The sequence below is a fragment of the Schistocerca nitens genome, chromosome 4, assembly GCF_023898315.1.
Source record: "Schistocerca nitens isolate TAMUIC-IGC-003100 chromosome 4, iqSchNite1.1, whole genome shotgun sequence".
Classification (NCBI taxonomy): domain Eukaryota; kingdom Metazoa; phylum Arthropoda; class Insecta; order Orthoptera; family Acrididae; genus Schistocerca; species Schistocerca nitens.
In genome coordinates, this window is record NC_064617.1 from 97475538 (window position 1) to 97501918 (window position 26381).

The 26381-nt window shown below is 43.2% G+C and overlaps 1 protein-coding gene across 1 annotated transcript in view; it reads left to right on the forward strand.

The window, feature by feature from the left end:
- LOC126253399 (opsin-2) overlaps positions 1 to 25773 on the forward strand; it is a 74832-nt gene extending 49059 nt beyond the window's left edge. Inside the window, exons 6-8 of the mRNA XM_049954698.1 lie at positions 9398 to 9558; positions 18697 to 18798; positions 25390 to 25773. Coding sequence (XP_049810655.1) covers positions 9398 to 9558; positions 18697 to 18798; positions 25390 to 25510 — 384 coding nt within the window. The 3' untranslated portion in view covers positions 25511 to 25773. The remainder of the gene's footprint in view (positions 1 to 9397; positions 9559 to 18696; positions 18799 to 25389) is intronic.
- Positions 25774 to 26381: the final 608 nt, after the last annotated feature.

Sequence of the window (26381 nt, forward strand, 5' to 3'; positions counted from 1 at the left end):
TCTTCCTAAAATTAAGACCGATTTTGATAACAGTAGCCTTCTTTTGACCAGAAATGCTCTCCTGTTGCTGTATGTTTTCTGCAATCCTTGCTTCGCCCCCCAATATACGTTTCCAAGTTAATAGCACTCCTTCACTCCATCTACTTCGTGGACCCCAGTTTTGATGGTAAGTTTTTCACAAATCTTGTTTTTGCTACGCCTCATTACTTTCATCTTTCTTCGGGTTACTCTCGATCCATGATATTTACTCTGTATAATGTTCATTCTATTCAGTAAATTCACTAATTCTTCTTCACTTTCACTGAGGGTAGCAATGTCATCAGCCTCGAACTATGTCCACACTCAGGAACTTCTGTTTTATTTCCGTCTTGCTTCTTCGATGTATAGATTGAACAGCAGGGATATAAAGACTGGACCCTGTCTTACACCATTTCTAATCCGAGCACTTCATTCTTGGTCTTCCATTCTTATTTTGTCCTCTTGGCTCCTGCACACATTTTATATTATCCGTCTTTGCCTATCGTTTACACCATTTTTCTGGTATTTTCGAACATGTTGTACCATTTTACGTCGTCTAAAGCTTTCCCCAGATCAACAAATTCTACAATGTCTTGATTTCTTTTAAGTGTTGCTTCCATTATTTAGTGCAACGTGGTAACTGTATCTCCGTTGTCTTTACCTTTCCGAAAGCCAAACTGATCGCCACATAAGAGATCCTCATTTTCTTTTCAGTTCTTCTGTGTATTATCCTTGGATGCATGTGGCTACTTGTGCGGTAATTCTCGTACGTATCTGCCAATGGTTTCTCCAGAATTGTGTGGATGATATTTTTCTGAAAGTCTGACGCCTCTAGTCTTATACATTCTACACACCAACTTGAACAGGCGTTTTATTACCATTTCCCCTAATGATGTCAGTAATTCTGGAGGAATATGGTCTCTGTCAAACACAAACTTTAATACTGGATCGCTTTGTCTTGCAAATCGATTTCCATTTATTCTTCCATTTCGCCTACAGACAGTTTCACCCCTCGTTGCAGCCTTTTTTAGTTTTGCGGTGTGTTGTTTTGACTTTTCTATCGCTGAATCAATCCTTCATACAACCTTTTTTTTTTCGAATTCTTCGCATTTTGCCTGCAGTCATTTGCCTCAGCTTCCCTGCACTTCATTTTATTTCATTCATGAATGACTTATATTGTGCTGTTCCTGGTTTTTCCTGAGCAGATTCGTACTTCCTTCTTTCATCGATCGGTTGTAGTATTTCTTCTGTTGCTCCAGGTTTGTTCGGAGTTACGTTTCTCGTAACCATGTTTGTCTGTGCAACGTCTGTGATTGCCCTTTTTAGGGATGTTCTTTCCTCTTCTTCTTAGCTGGCTGCTGTTGTATACATTATCGCAGTATCTACAGCCTGAAAGAATTTCGAAAGCACATCGTCACATCTCAGTACTTCCTATCACACTTAATTCCACATTGATTCTTCCTGACGATTCTCTTAACCTCCAAACTACTCTTCATCATTAGTAGATTATGATTTGAGTCTATATCTGCTTCTGGGAATACATTACAATCCAGTAACTGATTTAGGATCTCTGTGTGATCATGATGTAATCCAAAAGGTATTTCCCGTGTCTCCAGACCTTATAAATGTACATGGTTGCTTTGTGTTTGCATGCTGATATCACCGAGAATGGATCAAATGTTTCAGCATTATATAAATTTCAGTTTTTATTATTTAGTTAATAAACTCCCTGGCGATAAATAGAGGAAATTAATTTCTATTAAATATTCTGATTAAAAACAATATTTCACCACTTACCGCAACTAGCGCACATAGTAAAAAAAACAATGTTACCACACGGAATCAATGCAGTACAGGATTAACGTAATAATACCATGCTGCCGAAACACGCCGTGCCAACTAGTTTTGTGAAACAAATACAAATAAATCGAGTGAATTATGAAAAAAAGTACGTATTTCAAGTGTTCTGCAATTGATGTCTTTAAACCTGTGTTTATCAATCCAAAATGACCTTTCTGTGGTAATGTGTTTCCTGACAAAAAAGTAAAAATGGTGCCCTAATGTCCGATACACAAGTTACGACCTTCCTCGGCGACGTAAATGAATGTGATCGCGTGAGCGTAACCGGACCAGAAAATTAAGACAATCGTATTCGAAATAATAAGTGATTATCAGGGAGAGTGTACAAGAAGTTACTTCTACAACTAACGTACTCCACTTTCTTCTTTACGTAAATTTTGAATGATCGTTATGAAGTCGTGCAAATCATACACTGTTTATCTGTCGGTAACAATACTAACGAAACGTTTGCTGACGAAATAGTTCGCACGCAAAACCAACATAAGCACTTTAGGAAATAACAAGGAGAGATACCGTTTTTAACTTACTTAAGAAAATCAGATGTAATAATTTGGGGAAAAATGAAATAATCGTTATAGAAATAGTTAAATGGTGAGCTCTATTACAATCAAAACTGAGTTGCCTCTCACTGACTTTTACCTGGACTGCTTTCAATGATTATAAAGAGTACAATCACCCACAATGCGACAATCTTCCAAAGAAGAAGGACCACTAGCCTTCACCCATAAGTGAACGCTGGAATCAGAATTTATCTTACAACGTCTACGACATGACAAAGACAAACTCCCGTGAGGTAAAAGGTAGGAACCCTCACTAGCAATAATAACCTCGGAAACAGGTATAGTACGGTAGGCTAAGATTTCCCGAGTTTCAAAGGATTCCAAACCGGCTCTTCCTGCATTATTGCAGGCAACGAAAGCTACAGTAAGTCATCCGTTACCCAAACTGGAGGAAGAAGAAACTTTCATTAAGGAAAAATTTAACCTTGCACCACAAAATAAAGTAGGTCCATGAATAAGAACAAATTGAGTAGTTTTACCAACTCCTCTTATTTCGTTCTTTTTACCCTTCGCAGAAGATGTCGAAGCACCAAGAGTGCCGTCCACATTGACGCATGATTGCAAGAAGCAGTGCCTCAGTGGCTATTCACTCAAACCGAGTGAATGCGCTAGACAGAACAGTGTGCTATTTATAGCATCAGTCCTGGCGCACGCAGCGGATGTGGACTCTTATCAGCTTACGCAATCGCACCGGAAGTGAACTTTCCAGCAACACACCATCAAGTAATACTAGTGGCGTGTTGCTACAACGTAATTTGAATCGCGCGCCAAAAACAAGACAACCAATCAGAGACTGTGCTCGACATCTATTGAGCAGCCCAGAGAGCATCACAGAGTGCCTCAGAGAGCATCCCAGAGTGCCCCAGAGAGCTAAAACACCAAGAAGAATCGCTTCTCGGCTTTTGGCAAGATCAATGTGTAGTATTTGTGGCTGGTTTACAAATCACTTGTCAATGTGGACGGCACTCTTGGTGCTTCGACATCTTCTGCGAAGGGTAAAAAGAACGAAATAAGAGGAGTTGGTAAAACTACTCAATTTGTTCTTATTCATGGACCTACTTTATTTTGTGGTGCGAGGTTAAATTTTTCTTTAAATCACTTGTCAATGTGGACGGCACTCTTGGTGCTTCGACATCTTCTGGGAAGGGTAAAAAGAACGAAATAAGAGGAGTTGGTAAAACTACTCAATTTGTTCTTATTAATGGACCTACTTTATTTTGTGGTGCGAGGTTAAATTTTTCTTTAATGCAAGTTTCTTCTTCTTCCAGTTTGGGTAACGGATGGCTTACTGAAGCTTTCGCTGCTTGCAACAATGCAGGAAGAGCCGGTTTGGAATCCTTTGAAACTCGGGAAGTCTTAGCCTACCGTACTATACCTGTTTCCGAGGTTATTATTGCTAGTGAGGGTTCCTACCTTTTACCTCACGGGAGTTTGTCTTTGTCATGTCGTAGACGTTGTAAGATAAATTCTGATTCCAGCGTTCACTTATGGGTGAAGGCTAGTGGTCCTTCTTCTTTGGAAGATTGTCGCATTGTGGGTGATTGTACTCTTTATAATCATTGAAAGCAGTTCTCTATAAACGAAAGAGATTATAGAATTCATTGTTCTGAATAATCTGGGACTCTTTGCATGAAATACTAATAACCAAAATTCAACGCTGATGCAACGCCACAATGGGAAACATCAATCGAACAATAAAAACACTTCTATAAAATCAATCGCCAAATGAAAGATTTAAAACAACATAGTTTTTCTTAGCCAGTATTATTGCATTTAAATTACATTACTAAGAATTTTGAAACACATTTCTGTCTTTAATTGACGAATTAGATTTTCGTCAAAGACACTCGATTCTATTACAGTAGGATATTCGCAGGATCCTAGTTTAGGTAACAAAGAAGTTACTTTCAAGATCTAAAAATTACAGCTTGTCGTGAGGTTTTTATTATTCAGTTCTCAGTGAAATTCACTGGATATACATTACAATAGTGCCAAGATAACTAGATGTGAACAGTCTCACAAGTTACCGATCCTGTTGACAAGACTGTGTCGGCGTCAGTAACAACTGTCTATTCATTCCGGTGCTTATCAGTAATAGCAGACGATTTCGGAGTGGCTCTTGATGTTATTTAGAGCTTAATTCGACTGGCGACGTCGCTTCTCTTGTGCCTCGACAGGTAGAGCTTGGGGCAACAGTGCCGACCGCACTGACACACGGAAGCACCACCCAGAGGCGCTGCCGCCATTGCAGCCAACTCTCTGACACACGTATAGAAGCCATTCCCATACTGCATGACCCACTGTAATATCAATTTACGTGGTATTACGAAAGTTGTTAAAGACTCTTCTAGGAAATACATATCATTTCTAAAAACATTTTGTTCTAGTCACAGGTGAAATTTGCCGCGCGGGGTAGCCACGCCTTCTAGGGCTCCTTGTCGCGGCTCGCGCAGCTCCCCCCGTCGGAAGTTCGAATCCTCCCCTGGGCTTGGGTGTGTGTGTTGTCCTTAGCGTAAGTTAGTTTAAGTTAGATTAAGTAGTGTGTAAACTTAGGAACCGATGACCTCAGCAGTTTGGCCCAATATAACTTACCACAAATTTCCAAATTTTTACCGGTGTAACTTCAAAGTTACAGAAGAAATAAATATTTTTCCTCGTACAAAATGAGAAGTAGTTTGGGAAGTTTGTGGTAAGAACTCTGGGACCAAACTGCTGAGATCATCGGTCCCTATGCTTACGCACTACTTAATCTAAAACTAACTTACACTAAGGACAACACACACACCCACGCCCGAAGGAGGACTCGAACCTCCGACGGGAGGAGCAGACAAAATGAGTTGACACTTAAGAAGATAGTTTAAGAAAATATAAGACGTTTCACAGGGTCTATCACACGCTTTCAGGGATTATAGGAGGGACTTAGTAGGTAAAGTTCTAATAGGAACTTCGTGTCCAGAAATAAGTTTGAAGATCGCGTTATTTTCAAATCCCCCGCTTCACGGTACGCCCACCAGCTGAGAAGAGGCCGCCGTCGCCAGTACTTTGTTGTAGTTATGACGTCACACACCATTTTTTTCCGACAGCAACACCGGCTGCGAGAAACTGGTACGTTTGCGACTTGTGGTGCTTCACGGACGCGCCCGCACGTTCTCAACTTTGAAGAGGACGTCCTCCGTTGCGGAAAGGAGAATCCATCGTCGATTTCTCGAAACATTGTCTGTGCCGTACGCTTCTGTACAGCACGCAGGTCAGAGCTCATTCTCTCTGCGCTGCACGTACCGCGAAGCGGGAGATTTGAAAGTGATCCGATCTTCATACTTATTTTACAGTAAAGCGGTGCATTTTCGGACATGGGTTTCTCATTAAAACTTTAGCTACAAAGTCTACTCTACAATCCCTAATAGCACGTAATAGGAATTGTGAAGTATCCAGTAAGTCCCATCTGTTTTATACTCGTAGCATTATAACCTCCTAGTTCATTTCAGAAAAATTCAAGTTCCAGTTTAGTTTCAACCAGCACCCCTCCCCCTACCCTATCGCTCGCACCACTTTTTTTTTTTTGACCATACACGTTTCATGTGAATCTGAAAACTGGTGAAGCAATCGAAAAAAGAAAAGGGCGTGGCATTTGTTATTGACCCACAGCAAAGTATACAAACATATGTTCTTACTAATTTCTACCTTACAGAAAGAGCAGCTTAGTTTTCGTATATTGTTTCTGACCCAATGGTTAAATTATCTGGAGTAAAAAAAAAGAGATATAATAAAGGTTTTTAGTGAGGCACCCGGTGAGATTCCAAGCTTCATTGTGTTCGTGTGTGTGCGTGCGTGTTTGAGCGTGTGTTTAGAGTTTACGGGCGCTCAACGCCGAGGTTATCAGCGCATTTACACATATTAAAAAAACGAATGTGGATAAAATGTGGAATATTGTTGCCAGATAGTAAGAAGGAAACCTATAAAACGACACTCATTCACTCGCTCCCAGGCCACTCGCGTTGACTCAGAGAATTACTCTGTTTCACAGGCCTTAATACGAGGCCTATTTAGAAAGTAAGGTCCGATTGGTCGCAAAATGAAAACCCCTGTGAAAATAAAATTTTTTTATTTGTAACAATTAGCTACACCTTCCATCTACTCCCCTACATAGTCGTCTTTCAGATTTAGACATTTGTCGTAGCGTTGTACCCTCGTCATAGAAGCAAGCGCCCTGTGGTTCCCGCCAGTTCTCTACGCTGGTCTACAGCTCGTTGTCTGTGCCACAACGTTGTCTTCTTAGTTAGCGGTTCATGTGAGCAGAGATGAAACTCAGGGAGAGTCAATTAAGGGCTCTATTGTGGATGATCAAACACTTCCCACCGAAAACGCTGCAGGAGCATCTTCTTTGCCCCTTCAGGTGCGGCCGAGAACTGTCTTGTAGAAGGTGTGATGTTACAAAATAAAAGTGATGTTGTTATTCAATGGAAAGTTGGAAATTGAGATTTAGCTTACTGTTTTATCAATCACAATTGGCATAAGAATCATGGATTGACCATTGTCATAAAATATTGCATTATGAGATGTGAATAGTTTTTACTTGCAGTTTCGGGTGGCTTGAGGCAGTCACAACTAGCGTGCTATTGATTAAGAAATTGCGTTATCGTCTTTCTAATTACTTCATGCTCGTAGATATGATCATACCCGGTTCTGAAGTTATTGTTATGACAAAACAATTTCCTAAGGGACCAGAAAGTTCTTAAGGGCGCAAAAACAACTGTAACATCACACAAAAGGGAAATTCAATATTAAAGCTGGTGCAAGAAGACGATAAAACAGTTTTCTTTTTATCAATGTAACACGCACATTGGACTGCGGATCTTGGTGTCTGTAATATTAGCAAAATGCATAATTAAAATGAAAATAATACTGAGGAGATAATAGGAATGAGCACTGCTAAATGATTCAGTATTCCCAGAACAAATATTTATTATAAACTAAAACATATACGTACCTTAAGCTTAGTACTACAATGACGGTAGATTTTTATGTCCGTATCATGTCCATTGAGCGCTCTTTTATATAGCCATTGTCTTCTTTGAGTCGCTCGTGCGTCGTCACGGTAAGTTATAACAGTTCTTTACACTTCACTCAAACTTAGACATAACACGTTTTTATACATTTAGTAAAAATTAGATCAGACTGCCACAAATCTGCGTCCGTCTTACTTGAGAAAAACAGTACAAGTCCTTTTTAGCGCACAAGGCTTCATTTGTTCTCCAGCGAACAAGATAGTGAAGGATCGCATATCTATCCGTATTTTTCTGTTTATATTGCCGCCCAAAGACGACGAATTACATTATTTAGAAAATTCCACCGTCGCTATGGGACGCCTCATTATACATTAATCATTATTTATAAACAAGTATTTGCCTTCTGGCTGAAAGTATTAACTACTCGTATTTGCTGTTTTAATGAAGTCAAAAATAGCGAATATCACAAAGGAAACGCATGACAGTAATGTTATGTGGGTTGCATGGCATCAGGCGAAATCTCACACCACGCCCTCGTACTTGGCTAGGGACACTATCGCTCTAAGCATCTTTACAGGCTTACTGTGCGCTCAGAACTGAAAAAAGCTACGTGACGCGATCGATGGGTATACTACAGACACTGCACAGCACATCTGTGCAAAGCTTCATCGGAGTTTCACTCTGGTTTCAATGTCGCACCCTATTGGACCTTACTTTCGTGTAATGGCGAAGGATGCCAAGTACCATTGCGGAGTTTAAAAGGTAAGTAAAACCACAGAAGATCTTAAATGTGACTGGTTGACCATGTACAAAAAACATGGGCGAGCCAGTCACTCCTTTAGCACATTAACAACATCATCCTGAAATTTCTGGAAACGAGCTGGACTCATCACAATATCTTAAAATGCTAACCAAATTCATTTCAGTATCATTTAACACACAGGGCAGACCTCCTGGCAAATCCGCCACTGCCCTCTGGTCCAAAAATAAAACACAGTCTAGTAGCATGTGGCGCACTGCCCACCCGGCTAGTCCAGTGGTCTGACGCACTGCTTCCCGAGCGGGAAGGCATGCAGGTCCACAGCACGAATACACCTGGTGGATTAGTGTCGAGCTCCAGTGTGTTGGCCAGCCTGTGGATGGTTTTTAAGGCTTTCTATCTGCCTCAGCGAATGTGGGCTGGTTCCCCTTATTCCGCCTCAGTCACACTATGTCGGCGATTGCTGCGCAAACACTGTCTCCACGTATGGGTCAACCATAGTTACTTTACCACACAAACATTTAAGGCTACACTCATCTGGTATGAGACGTTCACGGGGGGGGGGGGGCGGGGGGGGGCGGGAGAGGGGGGTCCGCTGGGGACCGAACTGCACAGTAACGCTGGGTTCGGTGCTGGGCGTCGGTGGGGTGGGTGGACTGCTATGGCCTGTTGTAGGGTTGTGTGCCACTGGGGGCTACAGCAGGACGAAGCCTCTCTGTCGTTTCTAGGTCCCTGGTTCAATACACAATACACACACACACAAGATGTGGCGAACACTTATCTGTACAGTACAGAGCACCACACGATGGAGGATCGTCTCGCTGGAGCCAGAAGCCATGCGTCAGAAGCCCATCTTTGTGGCCCACAGGAGGTGCGCCACGGCCGCGAAGTGGGCTTCACTAGACGCAGCAAGTTATCACACTTCTAGCCACTCGTCTTACTATCGATGCACGATAGTGAGGTGGTATCATGGAGGGGGTTACCACATTGAAATAACGGAGGATTGCGACACGCCTCCTTCTTTGGCACATACGCTCTTTCGTTCCCTGCAATACCCATGTGTCCTCGTACCCAGCAGAAAGACACATGCTTCTCCAGACCTCATTACCCTGGCTGCAGACGCAGAGCCACTGGCGTATTCCCCCCAAACTGACTCGCCCTTTCTGAAAGCGCCTTCAACTTCTGTGTTTCAGGCCAAGAAGATGAACGTCAAGTCGCTGCAGAGCAACGCTGACACGGAAGCCCAGTCTGCCGAGATCAGGATCGCCAAGGTGGCGCTCACCATCTTCTTCCTCTTCCTCTGCTCCTGGACACCGTACGCCGTCGTGGCCATGATCGGCGCCTTCGGCAACAGGTGCGTCACATCTGGCGTCCGAGCCAGCGTCGCGCTTGGGCGATGTCGTTTATTAGTTTATGTGAGCCACGATAGAGTGCAGCAAGGTGAAGTGTACCACATGACGCTCTAGCCCAAGGATGTACAACCCGTGGCCCTCGGGCCTCATGTGGCCCACAAAGTGAGCGTCTATCAGACGATTGCTAAAATTCCGTTAATGGAAGTTATGGTAATGAAATTTCCGCCATATGGTAAAGATGTCATTCTCTCATTGGTCCATACCAGTGATTGTTGTTGGCATTAAGTATAGGGGAGAGGCAAAATAATTTGAACACCTGTACTTCTTGGAAATGGTTTATTAATGAGGGGATGGATCCCCATTTGCCCGAAATACGGCTGCGATTCTTCTTGGAATACTGGCATATAATGATTGTATAGTCTCTAGTGGAATGTTATGCCACTCTTCGATCAGAACTTCTAACTCCTGTAATCATGAGGGAGGCGCAAATCTGCTCTGGGGTCTGGCCTCCAATACCACCCACAAGGGTTCTATAATCTTCAAGTCCGGGGACTGTGCTGGCCAGGGAAGACGCTGCAGTTCAGTTGCATGCTCCTCATTCCACGATTGTACTATTCTGGCTGTGTGAATGGGTGCATTATCGTCCTGAAATACGGCATGAATGTTGGGGAGCAACATTTGAATCACCGTGTGCACCCGATCACGAAAATGTTCACATAATCGTTGGCTGTAGCAGGTCCTTTGAGAGTAATGATGGTACCAGCAGAATACCATGATTGGATGCCCACACCATCACACTTCCACCTCCATGCTTAACCGTTGGAATCAAGCAATCAGGATTGTAGGCTTCTTTTGGCGTTCTCCAGACATAAACCCGGCCCGATGTTGGGAATAACGAAAACGTTGACTCGTCAGACTCAAGTGGCAGACTCTGCAAGAGAGGCGCTCTGCATCGCGGTGTAGCTTGCTCGCCAGGTTCCGAGAGGGTGCGTTTCTGGATCAGGTATCGAATATATTGCTTCCCCCTACTTATACCTCCCGAGGAGATCACGAATGTAAAATTAGAGAGATTAGAGCGCGCACGGAGGCTTTCAGACAGTCGTTCTTCCCGCGAACCATACGCGACTGGAACAGGAAAGGGAGGTAATGACAGTGGCACGTAAAGTGCCCTCCGCCACACACCGTTGGGTGGCATGCGGAGTATAAATGTAGATGTAGATGTAGATGTAGATGACGTGTTTCCACTGATCAGCCGTCCAGGATTTATGCTCCTGATACCATGTTTTACGCTTCTTTGCGTTGGTTGTCGTCATTAATGGTTTCGGTGTAGCAGCTCTTCCATGAATATTCGCTTTATGGAGTTCTCAGCGGACAGAATCGATAGATACGGGGCTTCGAAGATGGCTACTGAGCTCTGCTGTCACTTTAGTTTTGTGTTATTTTGACACACTTTCTGTTAGCGTACGTCGATCTCTGTCGTTTAGTTTTGATTTGCACCTACTGTTACATTTACAAGATGATATCTTTTCATGTTTTGTGTAGGCTGTTATGACAGTTGAAACAGTTGCTCTTCAAACATTCAATAAGTTGGCTGTTACTGATGCTCCAGCTAAGGCCCCCAAAATCGCCCCCTTGGCAACTCTGTTAGGTCTTTCATTACACGTCGACCTCGGCCTCTGAATGCAACTACGAAGTGTGCACTACTCGCAAGAAACCTGCACTGATGCCTGGTCTGTACTGAACACGCACAGTCCATCGCAACACGTGCATTGCCTGCGTTGTTGGCCGTCAAACACAACCATCCCATTACTACCACTGTTCACATTATTTTGCCTATCCCCTGTATAGCATTATCGGCTCAAAAATACGCGTCTTCTTCCAATGTGGCACAGATAAGCTAAAAGGTTGGACACACCTGCTCTAGCCAAACGCTTAATCCCACAATTTCGAGTTATCATTAGTTCTACAACAACATCTACATTCACACTCCACAAATCATTGGGCGATGAGTTATACTACATTCCATTCGCATACACAGTGCTGTAAGGATGAGTTCTGAAATCATGAGTGTGCTGTAATCTTCCTATAGGAGCAATACATAGGACAACTGTATAGTGATAGATTTTTCACATAACACTGGTACTTTAATCTTTATATGAAAGTGTGTTGTCTGTTCTTTCAGACATGTCGGCGGGAATGTGGATCGGTTGGGTAGGCGTGCCAAGATTGCTCGCGCACTTGGGCTAATGCTGTGTCCCGGATGGCCCAGTGATTAACGCACCTGCCTAATGAGCAGGAGATCCCGGCTTCGAATGCCGGGCCGGTACACATTATCACCCGTCACCGCCGATTCAGCGTAATGTCCCACTGCAGCTGACAACATTTTCGTGACTCTGATTCAAGCAAACCTGTGACTATTCCTGCTCTGCTCCTGTCTATACCTTTATTTTCCCCTGTTAGTAACATCTGGTATGGGTTCCACACACTGGAGAAATGTTTCAAGATATTTCGCACAATTGTATTGTACGCGGTCTTCTTTGAAGACTGACTGCATTTCGCAGTAACCAACCAATGATCAGACCCAAAATCTACCTTCTGCCTATTGGCGATCCAGCATATGTGATCAGTCCGTTTCACATCGCCACAAACTGTTGCACCCACATATACACTATGTGATCAAAAGTATCCGGACACCCCCCCCCCCCAAAAAAAAAGTTTTTCCTATTATGTGCATTGTGCTGCCACCTACTGCCAGGTACATCATATCAACGACCTCAGTAGTCATTAGACATCGTGAGAGAGCAGAATGGGGCGCTCCACGAAACTCACGGACTTCGAACTTGGTCAGGTGATTGGGTGTCACTTGTGTCATATGTCTGTATGCGAGATTTCCACACTCCTAAAAGTCCCTAGGTCCACTGTTTCCGATGTGGTAAGTGGAAACGTGAAGGGACACTACAGCACAAAAGTGTACAGACCGACCTCGTCTGTTGACTGACAGAGACTACCGATTGTTGAAGAGGGTCGTACTGTGTAATAGGCAGACATCTATCCATACCATCACTCAGGAATTCCAAACTGCATCAGGATACACTGCAAGTCCTCAGTCCCCTAGAACTTAGAACTACTTAAACCTAACTAACCTAAGGACAGCACACAACACCCAGTCATCACGAGGCAGAGAAAATCCCTGACCCCGCCGGGAATCGAACCCGGGAACCCGGGCGTGGGAAGCGACAACGCTACCGCACGACCACGAGCTGCGGACACACTGCAAGTACGATGACAGTTAGGCGGGAAGTGAGAAAAGTTGGATTTCATGGTCGAGCGGCTGCTCATAAGCCACACTTCACGCTGGTAAATGCCAAACGACGCTTCGCTTGGTGTAAGGATCATAAACAGTGGACGATTGAAAAGTGGGAAAACGTTGTGTGGAGTGACGAATCACGGTACACAGTGTGGCGATCCCATGGCAGGGTGTGGGTATGGCAAATGCCCGGTGAACGTCATCTGCCGGCGTGTGTAGTGCAACAGTAAAATTCGGAGGCGGTGGTGTTATGGTGTGGTCGTGTTTTTCATGGAGGGATCTTGCACCCCTTGTTGTTTTGCTGGCACTATCACAGCACAGACCTACATTGATGTTTTAAGCAATTGATGTTTTAAGCACCTTCTTGCTTCCCACTGTTGAAGAGCAATTCGGGGATGGCGATTGCATCTTTTAACACGATCGAGCACCTGTTCATAATGTACGGCCTTTGCGGAATGGTTCCACGACAATAACATCCCTGTAAAGGACTGGCCTGCACAGAGCCCTGACCTGAATCCTATAGAACACCTTTTGGATGTTTTGGAACACCGACCTGGCAGGCCTCACCGACCGACATCGATACCTCTCCTCAACGCAGCACCCGGTGGAGCATGGGCTGCCATTCCCTAAGAAACCTTGAACGTATGCCTGCGAGAGCGGAAGCTGTCATTCAGGCTAAGGGTGGGCCGACACCATAATGAATTCCAGCGTTACCGATGCACAGCTCCACGAACTTGTAAGTCATTTTCAGCCAGGTGTCCGGATGCTTTTGATCACATAGTGAATGTATGAGTTGATTCTAGTTGTGACTCTGTGGCATTGTAGTCATAGTACGTTTTTGCTTTTTGTGAAGACACAATTTTACATTCCTGAATGTTTGAAACAAGCTACCAATATCCGCATCATTTCGAAATGTTGTCGAGGTCTGACTAGATAAATGTGTAGTTTGTTTCCAGACGCAACTTCACACGAGGTGTGTTTTTTAATAAAAATAAGACATGTAGAGTTTTCTTAGAAATTTTATTTTCACGTGAAAATCTGTAGTTTAATCTACTTTTCCACACAATTACCACCAAATCTAAGGTAATTATCATATCGTACAAGCAGCTTTTGAAGACCATCCTCGTAGAAACCTGCTGTCCGATTAGGCGGCAACTGCATAAAGCACTCTTCTTGTTACTTGAGGAAACTCGACACATGACGTCGAAATCGTAAAGCGCCTGTTTTCTCTTAATTTTTCATTAACGTTCTGCACCAGTTCGTCAGTAATTACTGAAGATTGCCCAGTTTGTTCCTCGTCGTGAACATTCGTACGGCCATTTTCAAATTTATCGCCCATTTCCATACCATTCCATCACTCGTAATGTTTTCTCCATACACATAGTTGATGTGATAATGAATTTCAGCCGCTTTCATATCTTTGCCACTACGAAAACGAATCACAGTGCGTACTTCACAGTCAGCGTGGTTCTCAATCGGAGGAAGCATTTCAGATACAAACAAACGTAAATACGCCGAGTATTAGAGGGAATTATGTAGAAAAGTAGATTAAAGTACAGGCTCTCATGTAAAAATAAAATTGTTGTTCTTCCCATTTTAACTTTAAAACGGCATTTACGTAAATAACACACCTCTTGATGGTTAACAGTATCATTGAAAAAAATACAAGATTACTTTTAATGTTCTCTGATTGGTCGTTAATATGTTGTCTTTCAGAATACGCTGTATTGCGGTCACTGCTCTGTGTAGACCGGCCGGGTTTAAACTTTATTGCACTGCACCCTCTTGTAGCATTTGTGCCTCCAAATTGACGGAGTGTTCACCTGTAGAAATATCGGCGGTTGTCGAAGATGTCCCCGGCGGCATTCCCGTTAGTTGTTTGAACATTTTTTACGCCAGGAGATAAGTTGATGGGGACACATACCATGACGGGCGCGTGATACTTTTTGAGATGAGAGAGAGTATACGATGCGGCACCACCAGTGCTCTCTCTCTCTCTCTCTCTCTTTCTCCCTCTCTGTTCGTCGCCAGACACAGCAGCTGTTCTTTACACTGTCAGATGGTAATGTGTCTGAGACTGTACTCGAAAAGCATAGTTATATGCTACGCATTGCTTGTTAACTCAGTGCTTGTGTTTGCTTTTTTTTCATCATGAAAACAGAAACAGCTGTCATGCGAAACGCAAGTCGAGGTTTTCTCATATGACTTCACGGAACCTGTAAATCATGGCAGTCACGTGGACGTAGTACTTCTTGGTTTTCGAAAAGCTGACTATTGATAGTATCTTGTATGGAAAGTTATTAACGTTGAAGTATCTTCAGGTGTGTCCTAAGAAAGAAATCATAATTTGCTTTCTTTCATCTATTACTTCGATGACCTGGTGGAGGATACTGAAATCAAGCTTAGATTTTTTGGAATAATACATTTAGCTATTATGCACATTCATCACTCAGAATTGGTATGCATATGAATGATTAATAGAAATGCCTGCAAGCAAGCCCACTAACCTATGGCGAGATTATGACATGGCTTATAAAATTTACTGATATTACGACAGTTAAGTGAGAATCTGCTCGGATAGTCGTGTGTGTTAGAGCACCACTTTTGGGACGACGAGGTGCACCTGCCCAGATCGAATCTGCCTGGCTGAATAAACGACGAGGGGCGGTGCACTGCTTAGACTAGATATGGTTTTTAGGCGGATTTCCACAGTTCAGTAGGTGAATACCGGACTGATTCCTAAATTTCGTCTTAGTTACACGATTTGCAAACATTTAGAAAAATTTCGCTGACTTTCACACGCAGACAGTTGGGGTACACATCTTCCGTTCTGGGGGTTAACAGGGCGCCAACAGGAAGAGCAACCAGCCACCCCTTAAACTATGCCACATCCGTTCATAATCATGTGGGCCCTGTGCCAAAGTGGGACAAAGGCTGAAGCAAAAGAAGATGATGATAGTTAAACGAGAATTTTAATTAATTCCATTCATTAAATAATTTTGTTGCTGTTATAAGTCATATTTTACTGGTGATGTCTAAGTCCTCAGTAACAATCACATTAGAATAGAGAATACAGTTTCAAAATAGTGTCATGAGAGAAAGGTGAGTTCCGGATAATTACTTATCTGTTTTGGGAGATAAATGTGGTCACATCAACTTGACTCTGTGAGTTCGTCAATGAAATCTTTATTCTCTTCTATCGACAGTGAAAACAGTGCATCATTTAGTTTAACTGGTAAGTCATTATGGAATTTCTTAACCGGGTTTTATAATTTCATTTGAGCCATTTGCCGAAAGAATGCTTTCACTTCAGCTATATGTTTTTGTTCGACCATAACAAGCAATATGTTTCCGTTATCAACTTTGATTGAAAAGGATTCACGGTTTGCTAATGTTTCATAAATACTCTTCACTAATTACATCCCATCTTTGTTCTTGCTGGGTTGCACTGGCTTCTTCAATAGCGATAGCCCTTCTTGTTCCTACTGCTGAAGACATCTCTTGATGGTCAGCCAATTTTAATTCGGACGTGTGAAATTTATTTCAGAAATAATCTCTCTGTAGTCAGAATTGAGTGATGAAAGTGTACCGGTCCTTTTTTTAATAACTGCTCCTGGCCACTGGAGAATTGATATCTAGTCGGTTTCAGTATTCTAGCCTTTACAGTGTTGCGTGTTGGCCTTTTACCCTTAAATACTTGTTGCATAATGATGAAACTGGAGGAAGGGTCTTTAGCATCCATTCTCAAAGACTGCATAACAACTCTGGCTAAAAAAACACTGACTTAAAACAAGGTCTAAAATACTCGTACGATCCCGATTCCTCACGGAAAATGTGATTGAATATTCCAACGCAGATTGTCATCCTACGTGTCTAGCTATTTCTTTCATAGTCGTTCCCAATCTCCAGGGTGTACTAATCTTTCCCGGTCCACAACTTTCTCCTTTCTCTGCACACGAAATAGCTCGGACGATTTCTATGTATCCAGTAGACTCATGTTTCATTTACATCCCTAGTATGTCTTAAGCTACGTTGTGCAAGACGCGACAGTTCGCTGCGACTACGACGCTGCCCCCTCCTCTTTTCCCACCCTGGCAGACGGCGACAAGGCTGCAACACGACAGGAGTCGTCGCTGTTTTCCAAGCTCTGGTCGTCGGCGGCGGATTCAAATACATAAGAAAAATAAGAATTCCGATTTTCTTGCTGTAAAAAATACTGTATGTTAATGGAACAAAGTTACATCGGCTCCCAGACTTAGTTTTTCGATACAGATTCTCCTTTTACTTCAAAAAATTGAAAAGTATCTCTTCGGGTTTTGAGTGTTGTTTTCGCTGTATATCACTTCTCTTTCGATTGCGAGGAAAGTAAAAGGCACAAAAAATTGATGTTTGCGTATCTTACAGTTTCACATCACAGCTTGATAATGAGGTGTATATTTTTCCGATATTCATCACAGTTATTTCGATACTTAACTTACAAGTAACCTACTGCATAAAATTTGAATTGTGTACAGTGAAAAATGTGGTCGCTGGCTACTTTGCGTTTGGTTCACGTTAGGTCGTACATCGTTGCCGATGAAAAGAAGCTAACATATCGAAGTTATTTTTGAAGTTGGGATCAGAATGATATCGATCTCCGTTTCCGAGGTTTGGGCTCATATATCTCCGGGAGCGTCGCGCCTTCCTCAAAAACGAACACCTATTGATTACAGAAAGCTGTACAACAATCTGGTGGTGGTTTTTCACAACTGGAAGGTATCATCAAGACACCAATCTACCGTTTACTTTCAAAGTGAAGGTATTGTAGAACGTAACTTTCTCGTTATACTTTAGATTGTTTATTTTATAATGTACTTGCCGTTTTCAATTTTTATCGTCACAAAAAAGAGTAATGCGAAAATTGACCTGCAAGTTCATTTTCATCATTCTAATTCTACATCTGCATGGATTATACTGATTTTCATAACAGGACTGAAAAATTTGCATTAATGGGAAAATAATATATATTTCACTCACCTGGCAGTTTCAACTGTGCACGAATTTCTTCCCAAATTCTGTCTCTGAACAAAGTGTCCCTATATTTACGGTTCTTCAAATCGTAAAGGCAAGGATGTTGCGATACCAGCTCACAGAGCATCACATCCTGTGAGTGGCTCATTTCAGTTTTCTTTGACTGGCTCGATGTCTTTCTGGCAGCCGTACGTCATTGTGTCGTCTAGACAACGCCACATGACCATACTGCCGAGCTGACTATGTTCTATATGAACAATGTAGTTTGTACGTCATTTTGATATACCCTGGCAGACTTGATAACATCGTTGTTTGGTGACAACAATAATGCACTTTTTGGCTGTTCTGTCACAAATCATTACAGTTCTAATCATTTAGACACTCACAAATGGTCGGTACATGTACGACGTTGCGGTCACGTTGTTGTGTTTCTTTAAACTGGACGTCTCTGACCAGAAGAGGTTTTTCAACGAATAGAAGGAGATTTTAGTCTCTCGATACAAATTTTTCTATTTTGTAAAAAGCTTGATCATGATTTTCTGTCTTCCATTGGCTGTTGATAAATAACATCAGGTTTTTACACTATTTATGAAGAGAATAAGATGTCGATACTTCGTCGCGCAGAGTGAGTATCAAAACCAACGAGCCATGCTAATTTGAGGTGCAAATGATTCAGTGATGAGGTCTGTAAAAAAAAAAAATCTCGCAAAATTTGTTTGCGAGGGTAGAACAAACTTTTAAAAATAGCACATCTACACCTGTCACAAACCCGTGTTCACTGCTGAATATTGTATGGTATGGATTAATGAATTATTGTTTGCAGGGCTGCTCTAACGCCTCTGTCGACAATGATCCCAGCAGTGACAGCTAAGATCGTGTCGTGCATCGACCCATGGGTGTACGCCATCAACCACCCTAGGTTCAGGTAAGTCCACGACCTCAGGTTTTGATACTGATCATAGTTGTGTGACTGGAAAAATGTCATGCAGTAAGTATAAAAATATATTTAAACACTGACACGTCACCGAAAATTCAGAGTACTATCCATAGCTGAGCTAGTAACATGCCTTAAAGCTAGATGGGGAGTTAGGGTTCGACCTAGGGACTTTTATTTGTTAGATGGAGTGGATCAGATGCTGGGTGCAAGGTCCGCTCATTCAGCTAATTTTGTCACTGCCCTACAGAGATTTATGTCATCTCGCCGTAGATCCATACAGAACACAGGCACACCGCGACGGATATAGACATCTAAGTAAATAAGTGAATAGTACCACAGGAAAACAGAAATTATGTCCACGAAGTAAGCATACAACATGTGTAGATATGCACACAGTGAGCCAGTTATCAGTTATCATGAGCGAGAATCCTTGGTTTGAAAGACAATCTAACATTTTGAAGCGAGATGTAGCCCTTCTGGGAAGATGTATGGACGACCTAGAGGGCGTGTTGAAAGAAATGGACAGTATATTTACCGGAGAAGAGAGCTGACCTCCAACGTGTACATGATGTAGTTATTTCAGTCGAAGAACATGAAAAGGAAGAAGCAGCTGAGCGGTGCGTCAGACTATTTTACAACCTGTTCAATCTGTTCACAGAACAAACAAGGAAACCAAGGATAAATTTTTAAATGAAAATAAAATTAAAAAATGCAAAAAGAACTTTGCGGATTTTCAGTAACAGAGTGTTATAACAGGGGTGGCAAAGAACTTGGAGGATCGATGAAATTGAAAAGGCACAGTTGGGACATGGTACATTCTCTCCACCCTTATAAAATGAAAAGTTATTATCATTTGAAAATGCACCTACAAAGACGTATAACCGGTTGTATTGTGTAATAAAGGAATCTGTATACAACTAACGCGGCCTTGAAGAATTTTCATTCATTAAAAAAATTTAAGGGGTTTTTATGATTTTTTTTGAAAATTTCTGGAAATTTCTTTACAGTGACAATATATAATCTAAAGTATGGCTGTCCTTCTTACAAAATGGTCTTCAAAAGAAGATATAAGACGAACTTCAACAAAAATAAAATAAGGGCAGTGGAGTGTGATCGAATTAGATCAAGGCTGAATGAATTAGATTCGCAAATGAGACGCTGAAAGTAAGATATGAGTTTTGCTGCTGAGGCAGAAAACATATTAACGATGTCAGAAGGAAAGAGGACACAAAGTTCAGACTGGCAGGTTTCTTGAAAAAAAGAGAAATTTTGTTAACATCCAATGTAAATTTGAGTGTCAGAAAGTGAAATTAGATCACTTTGACCCTTGCAATAGACTGGTGACCTCGATACCTGGGTAAACTGTACAATTTGCAGTGAACTGCCCGTTCGTTCTTACAACTGGACGCCACTTCACAGACCTCCGCGCCCTTAACCTACCCCAGTAATGCTACTGGGAAGAGTCGACCTACATTTTAGCGTTGAATCCGAACCAAGTGCAGTGGGGCAACGTGTCAAATACTTTCCGGAAATCTAGGAACATGGAATCTACCTGTTGCCTTTCATCCATAGTTCGCAGTATATGACGTGAGAAAAGGGCAAGCTGAGTTTGGCACGAGCGATGGTTTCTAAAACCATGCTCATTCGTAAGTACAAACAACAATAACAACAATAGCAGTATCAAAGTTGAGAACAAGACAGTAGTAGAAGAGTTGAAAAAATTCTCCTATATAGGAAGCAAGACTATACAGAATAGCTGATGCAAGGAATATACTTTAGACACAGTCACAGAATATCCTTACATCTGTTTCGGCGATACACTCGTAACTTCAGAATCTACCATTGGATAAGAAGACAACCCATGTAAGAATCTTAAAATCTACACTCCTGGAAATTGAAATAAGAACACCGTGAATTCATTGTCCCAGGAAGGGGAAATTTTATTGACACATTCCTGGGGTCAGATACATCACATGATCACACTGACAGAACCACAGGCACATAGACACAGGCAACAGAGCATGCACAATGTCGGCACTAGTACAGTGTATATCCACCTTTCGCAGCAATGCAGGCTGCTATTCTCCCATGGAGACGATCGTAGAGATGCTGGATGTAGTCCTGTGGAACGGCTTGCCATGCCATTTCCACCTGGCGCCTCAGTTGGACCAGCGTTCGTGCTGGACGTGCAGACCGCGTGAGACGACGCTTCATCCAGTCCCAAACATGCTCAATGGGGGACAGATCCGGAGATCTTGGTGGCCAGGGTAGTTGACTTACACCTTCTAGAGCACGTTGGGTGGCACGGGATACATGCGGACGTGCATTGTCCTGTTGGAACAGCAAGTTCCCTTGCCGGTCTAGGAATGGTAGAACGATGGGTTCGATGACGGTTTGGATGTACCGTGCACTATTCAGTGTCCCCTCGACGATCACCAGTGGTGTACGGCCAGTATAGGAGATCGCTCCCCACACCATGATGCCGGGTGTTGGCCCTGTGTGCCTCGGTCGTATGCAGTCCTGATTGTGGCGCTCACCTGCACGGCGCCAAACACGCATACGACCATCATTGGCACCAAGGCAGAAGCGACTCTCATCGCTGAAGACGACACGTCTCCATTCGTCCCTCCATCCACGCCTGTCGCGACACCACTGGAGGCGGGCTGCACGATGTTGGGGCGTGAGCGGAAGACGGCCTAACGGTGTGCGGGACCGTAGCCCAGCTTCATGGAGACGGTTGCGAATGGTCCTCGCCGATACCCCAGGAGCAACAGTGTCCCTAATTTGCTGGGAAGTGGCGGTGCGGTCCCCTACGGCACTGCGTAGGATCCTACGGTCTTGGCGTGCATCCGTGCGTCGCTGCGGTCCGGTCCCAGGTCGACGGGAACGTGCACCTTCCGCCGACCACTGGCGACAACATCGATGTACTGTGGAGACCTCACGCCCCACGTGTTGAGCAATTCGGCGGTACGTCCACCCGGCCCACTATACGCCCTCGCTCAAAGTCCGTCAACTGCACATACGGTTCACGTCCACGCTGTCGCGGCATGCTACCAGTGTTAAAGACTGCGATGGAGCTCCGTATGCCACGGCAAACTGGCTGACACTGACGGCGGCGGTGCACAAATGCTGCGCAGCTAGCGCCATTCGACGGCCAACACCGCGGTTCCTGGTGTGTCCGCTGTGCCGTGCGTGTGATCATTGCTTGTACAGCCCTCTCGCAGTGTCCGGAGCAAGTATGGTGGGTCTGACACACCGGTGTCAATGTGTTCTTTTTTCCATTTCCAGGAGTGTATGCATGTTTTCTATTTGTAAACGATTTATGTAAAAAATCAAAATATATGTGGATAGTTGCAGTCTACAGAATACCATGTCAATGTTGGAAAACTTACAATCATCACATCACTCACAGAGATTATGAAGGGTGCATCAAGCATGGTTACAACACTCTCCATCCACAGCACAGTAAGTCAGTAATAGCTGAGAAAGTATTTATGCATGACATACAATGGATTATTCTGCCACAAAAATATTGGCTACAACAAGATATTTCTGGGATTCAGTTACTAAGAAGTCTATAGAAATATGAGTATATTTGGAAGAGGATATCGTTCGTCTTGTTGGTGCTTCAACTAGCTAGGTCTTGGAATCTGACGATCTCTTTAATTCCTTCAGAAAGTAAATTTTTACATTTTGTGCCACACCTAGGGACAGTTAATTTTTATCATTTTGACTACTACATTTTAACCTGGGAGCCTACAGTTTAACACTACTACACCTGTGCCTACACAGAGCAGCTAGCCACATGCCAGTACAGCAATTTTTGGTGTAAGCTTAGTGATGTGCTTCATCAGTCTCTAGTGTAAACCTCACTTAAGAATGGCGGCATGGTTTTCAACCAGAATAATGGGTCAAAATATTGATGTCATGGAACAAAAGAATAGTGGTTGATATCTGGCTCATTGCTGGTATTTGGTGAACAAAGTGTTCATGACATGCATTGTCATCTGAAAAATAAAACCAGGGAAATACGAGGTGTGGCTAGAAAAAAACCGGACTAGTACTGGCGAAACAATAAAACGAATGCAATAAGGCTGAAAGTCGCGTGGCCTGTCACGTGACTCTCGCTCCGCCTACTGCTCGAGTTTCATCTGCCTCCTGCACTCAGTCTGCCCGTGGCGTCTGTTTTAAGTAGTTGACGTCTTGTCTGTGCGTCGGAAAATGTTGAGTGTATGGAAAGAACAGCGTGTTAACATCAAATTTTGTTTCAAACTAGGAAAATCTGCAAGTGAAACGTTTGTAATGTTACAAAAAGTGTACGGCGATGATTGTTTATCGCGAACACAAGTGTTTGAGTGGTTTAAACGATTTAAAGATGGCCGCGAAGACACCAGTGATGACACTCGCACTGGCAGACCATTGTCAGCAAAAACTGATGCAAACATTGAAAAAATCGGTAAACTTGTTCGACAAGATCGCCGTTTAACAATCAGAGCAGTGTCTGAGTTAACAGGAGTTGACAAGGAAAGTGTCGAACAAGTTTACCGATTTTTTCAATGTTGGCATCAGTTTTTGCTGACAATGGTCTGCCAGTGCGAGTGTCATCACTGGTGTCTTCGCGGCCATCTTTAAATCGTTTAAACCACTCAAACACTTGTGTTCGCGATAAACAATCATCGCCGTACACTTGTTGTAACATTACAAACGTTTCACTTGCAGATTTTCCTAGTTTGAAACAAAATTTGATGTTAACACGCTGTTCTTTCCATACACTCAACATTTTCCGACGCACAGACAAGACGTCAACTACTTAAAACAGACGCCACGGGCAGACTGAGTGCAGGAGGCAGATGAAACTCGAGCAGTAGGCGGAGCGAGAGTCGCGTGACAGGCCACGCGACTTTCAGCCTTATTGCATTCGTTTTATTGTTTCACCAGTACTAGTCCGGTTTTTTTCTAGCCACACCTCGTATATAGGCATAACTAAGTGGTGCTTCGACTTCCTTACTACTAACACACACACAAACACACACACAGATGCACACACAAACAGTATGTGGATGTGGTTATGTGTGTATGTGTGTGTGTGTGTGTGTGTGTGTGTGTGTGTGTGTGTGTGTGGACAGAGGCTACAGTTTGACCTATTACGTGTCTCTTTTCTTATTTTGTGTAACGTAACTTCAAACAGTTAGTCATTTAGTACATGTCAATGTAGTGTGCAAATCAAAAAGCTCTCAAACATGTTTAAAACTAGAGTAAAAGCTGTATTTGTAATGAAAAGAATGAAGAAATGGCCCATTTAGTGATGAGCCTTCACTTCCAGTTGGAAGGTATTTACATACCTAGGCCTATGCTTAAAAGTGATGGTACTTAACAGATGGCATAGAGCATTATTCTACCATCCTCCTCCATCTACGAGGCACCTTAAGTAATTGGCCAATGATGGGAATGAAAGAAATTTGGAGCTACTAGCCTGTTGCAAGCCTATTTGACGCCAGTTTGGCAGTGTTCATGAATATTTTCCAGCTTATTTTATCAAGTGGCCTCTCATTTGGCCACCTGAGAAAAATCTGATTTGGTCACTTGAAATCAAATGAGGGCCTCTGTGTTATTACCCACAGATGCTAACTGCTAGACTACTGAGGCAGCATATGCTCAGAAGTAATAACACATTTGTTTCTAAAATTAAAAATGTGTATAAAAGGTCAATGACTCCTCCATACACACAATGTAATTTTTTTCCTATATACAGGGTGACAATTATTTAACCATATGAAATAAAAACATCATAACTTCTAAACAGTTTGCATTAGGACGTTCAAAGTGGACAGATGGCCATGGGGCATGATGGGAAATAGTATGTGCATCCATCATTTGGTTTAGCAACGAAGCCAAGTTTCATTCGGATGGGTTCGTCAATAAGCAAAATTGGCGTGTTTGGGGGACTGAGAATACGCATTTTGCGATCGAGAAGTCTCTTCACCCTCAACGAGTGACTGTGTGGTGTGCAGTGTCCAGTCACGGAATAATCAGTGCAATATTCGTTGATGGATTTCAGTCGCATTACCCATAGTGACCCTGATTTCCACCCCATCGAAGTAGGAGAATGTTTGATGTCCTGGAGGGGCACTTTGGAAAGCGTCGCTGGGGTACCCAGAGACAACTTGCATGTGCCTCGATTTAGCGCCGTATTCTCCGGATCTGAACACATGCGATTCCTTTTTGTGGGGCTATATTAAAGACAAGGTGTACTGCAATAACTGCAAAACCATTGCCGAGCTGAAAACAGCCATTCAGGAGGTCATCGACGGCATCGATGTTCCGACACTTCAGCGGGTCGTGCAGAATTCTGATATTCGATGCTCCACATTGTCGCCAATGATGGCAGCCATAACGAACATGTCATAACCAAAATTCGAATATCTGTTGTGACATTTGCATGTTGGATAAAGTTGTGCACACTGTAGTTTTTAATTAATTTACGTTTTTTTCGTATAGTTCAATAATTGTCGCCATACCTGAAGAGCATTTTGGCACAAGGTAGAGATGGTGTCAGCTGACGGTGGCCTGTTGTTGCAGGGCGGAGGTGCAGAAGCGGATGAAGTGGCTCCACCTTGGCGAAGATACGCGCAGCGGCAAGTCTGACACCTCGAGCACGGCCACGGACCGCACCGTGGGCAACGTGTCCACCTCGGCCTGAGCCCGCAGCCACCAGACAGTCTAGAACGCCCTGTGGGCTGCAGCAGCGGCTGTGGCGGCGGCGGCCGCGCGCCCTGAGCCAGAACACCGCTCACCTCTCTACTCGGGACGCGTGGCACCCGCCCGCGCTGCCATTACTGCTGCGACACAGGAGACCTGGCTGACGGACATGGACTTCGCGCCTCTCCCATACACACGCACTTCCTTTTTTCTTGTACAGTGCCATTTTCTGTCTAGAATAAACTCTTTCCTTTCATACCGCAACTGCTAGTCTACTGTCTTTATTTCTCGTTTTTCTATTCCTGTCCCCCTCACTCGAACATACTGGGTGATCAAAAGTCAGTATAAATTTAAATAAATCACGGAATAATGTAGGTAGAGAGGTACAAATTGACACACATGTTTGGAATGACATCGGGTTTTATTAGAACCAAACAAATACGAAAGTTCAAACAATGTCCGACAGATGGCGCTTCATCTGATCAGAATAGCAATAATTAGCATAACAAAGTAAGACAAAGCAAAGATGATGTTCTTACAGGAAATGCTCAATATGTCCACCATCATTCCTCAGCAATAGCTGTAGTCGAGGAATAATGTTGTGAACAGCACTGTAAAGCATGTCCGGAGTTATGGCGAGGCATTGGCGTCGGATGTTGTCTTTCAGCATCCCTAGAGATGTCGGTGGATCACGATACACTTGCGACTTCAGGTAACCCCAAAGCCAATAATCGCATGGACTGAGGTCCAGGGTCCTGGGAGGCCAAGCATGACGAAAGTGGCTGCAGAGCACCCGATCATCACCAAACGACGCGAACAAGAAATCTTTCACGCTAGCATTATGGTGTCATTCCAAGCATGTGTGTCAATTT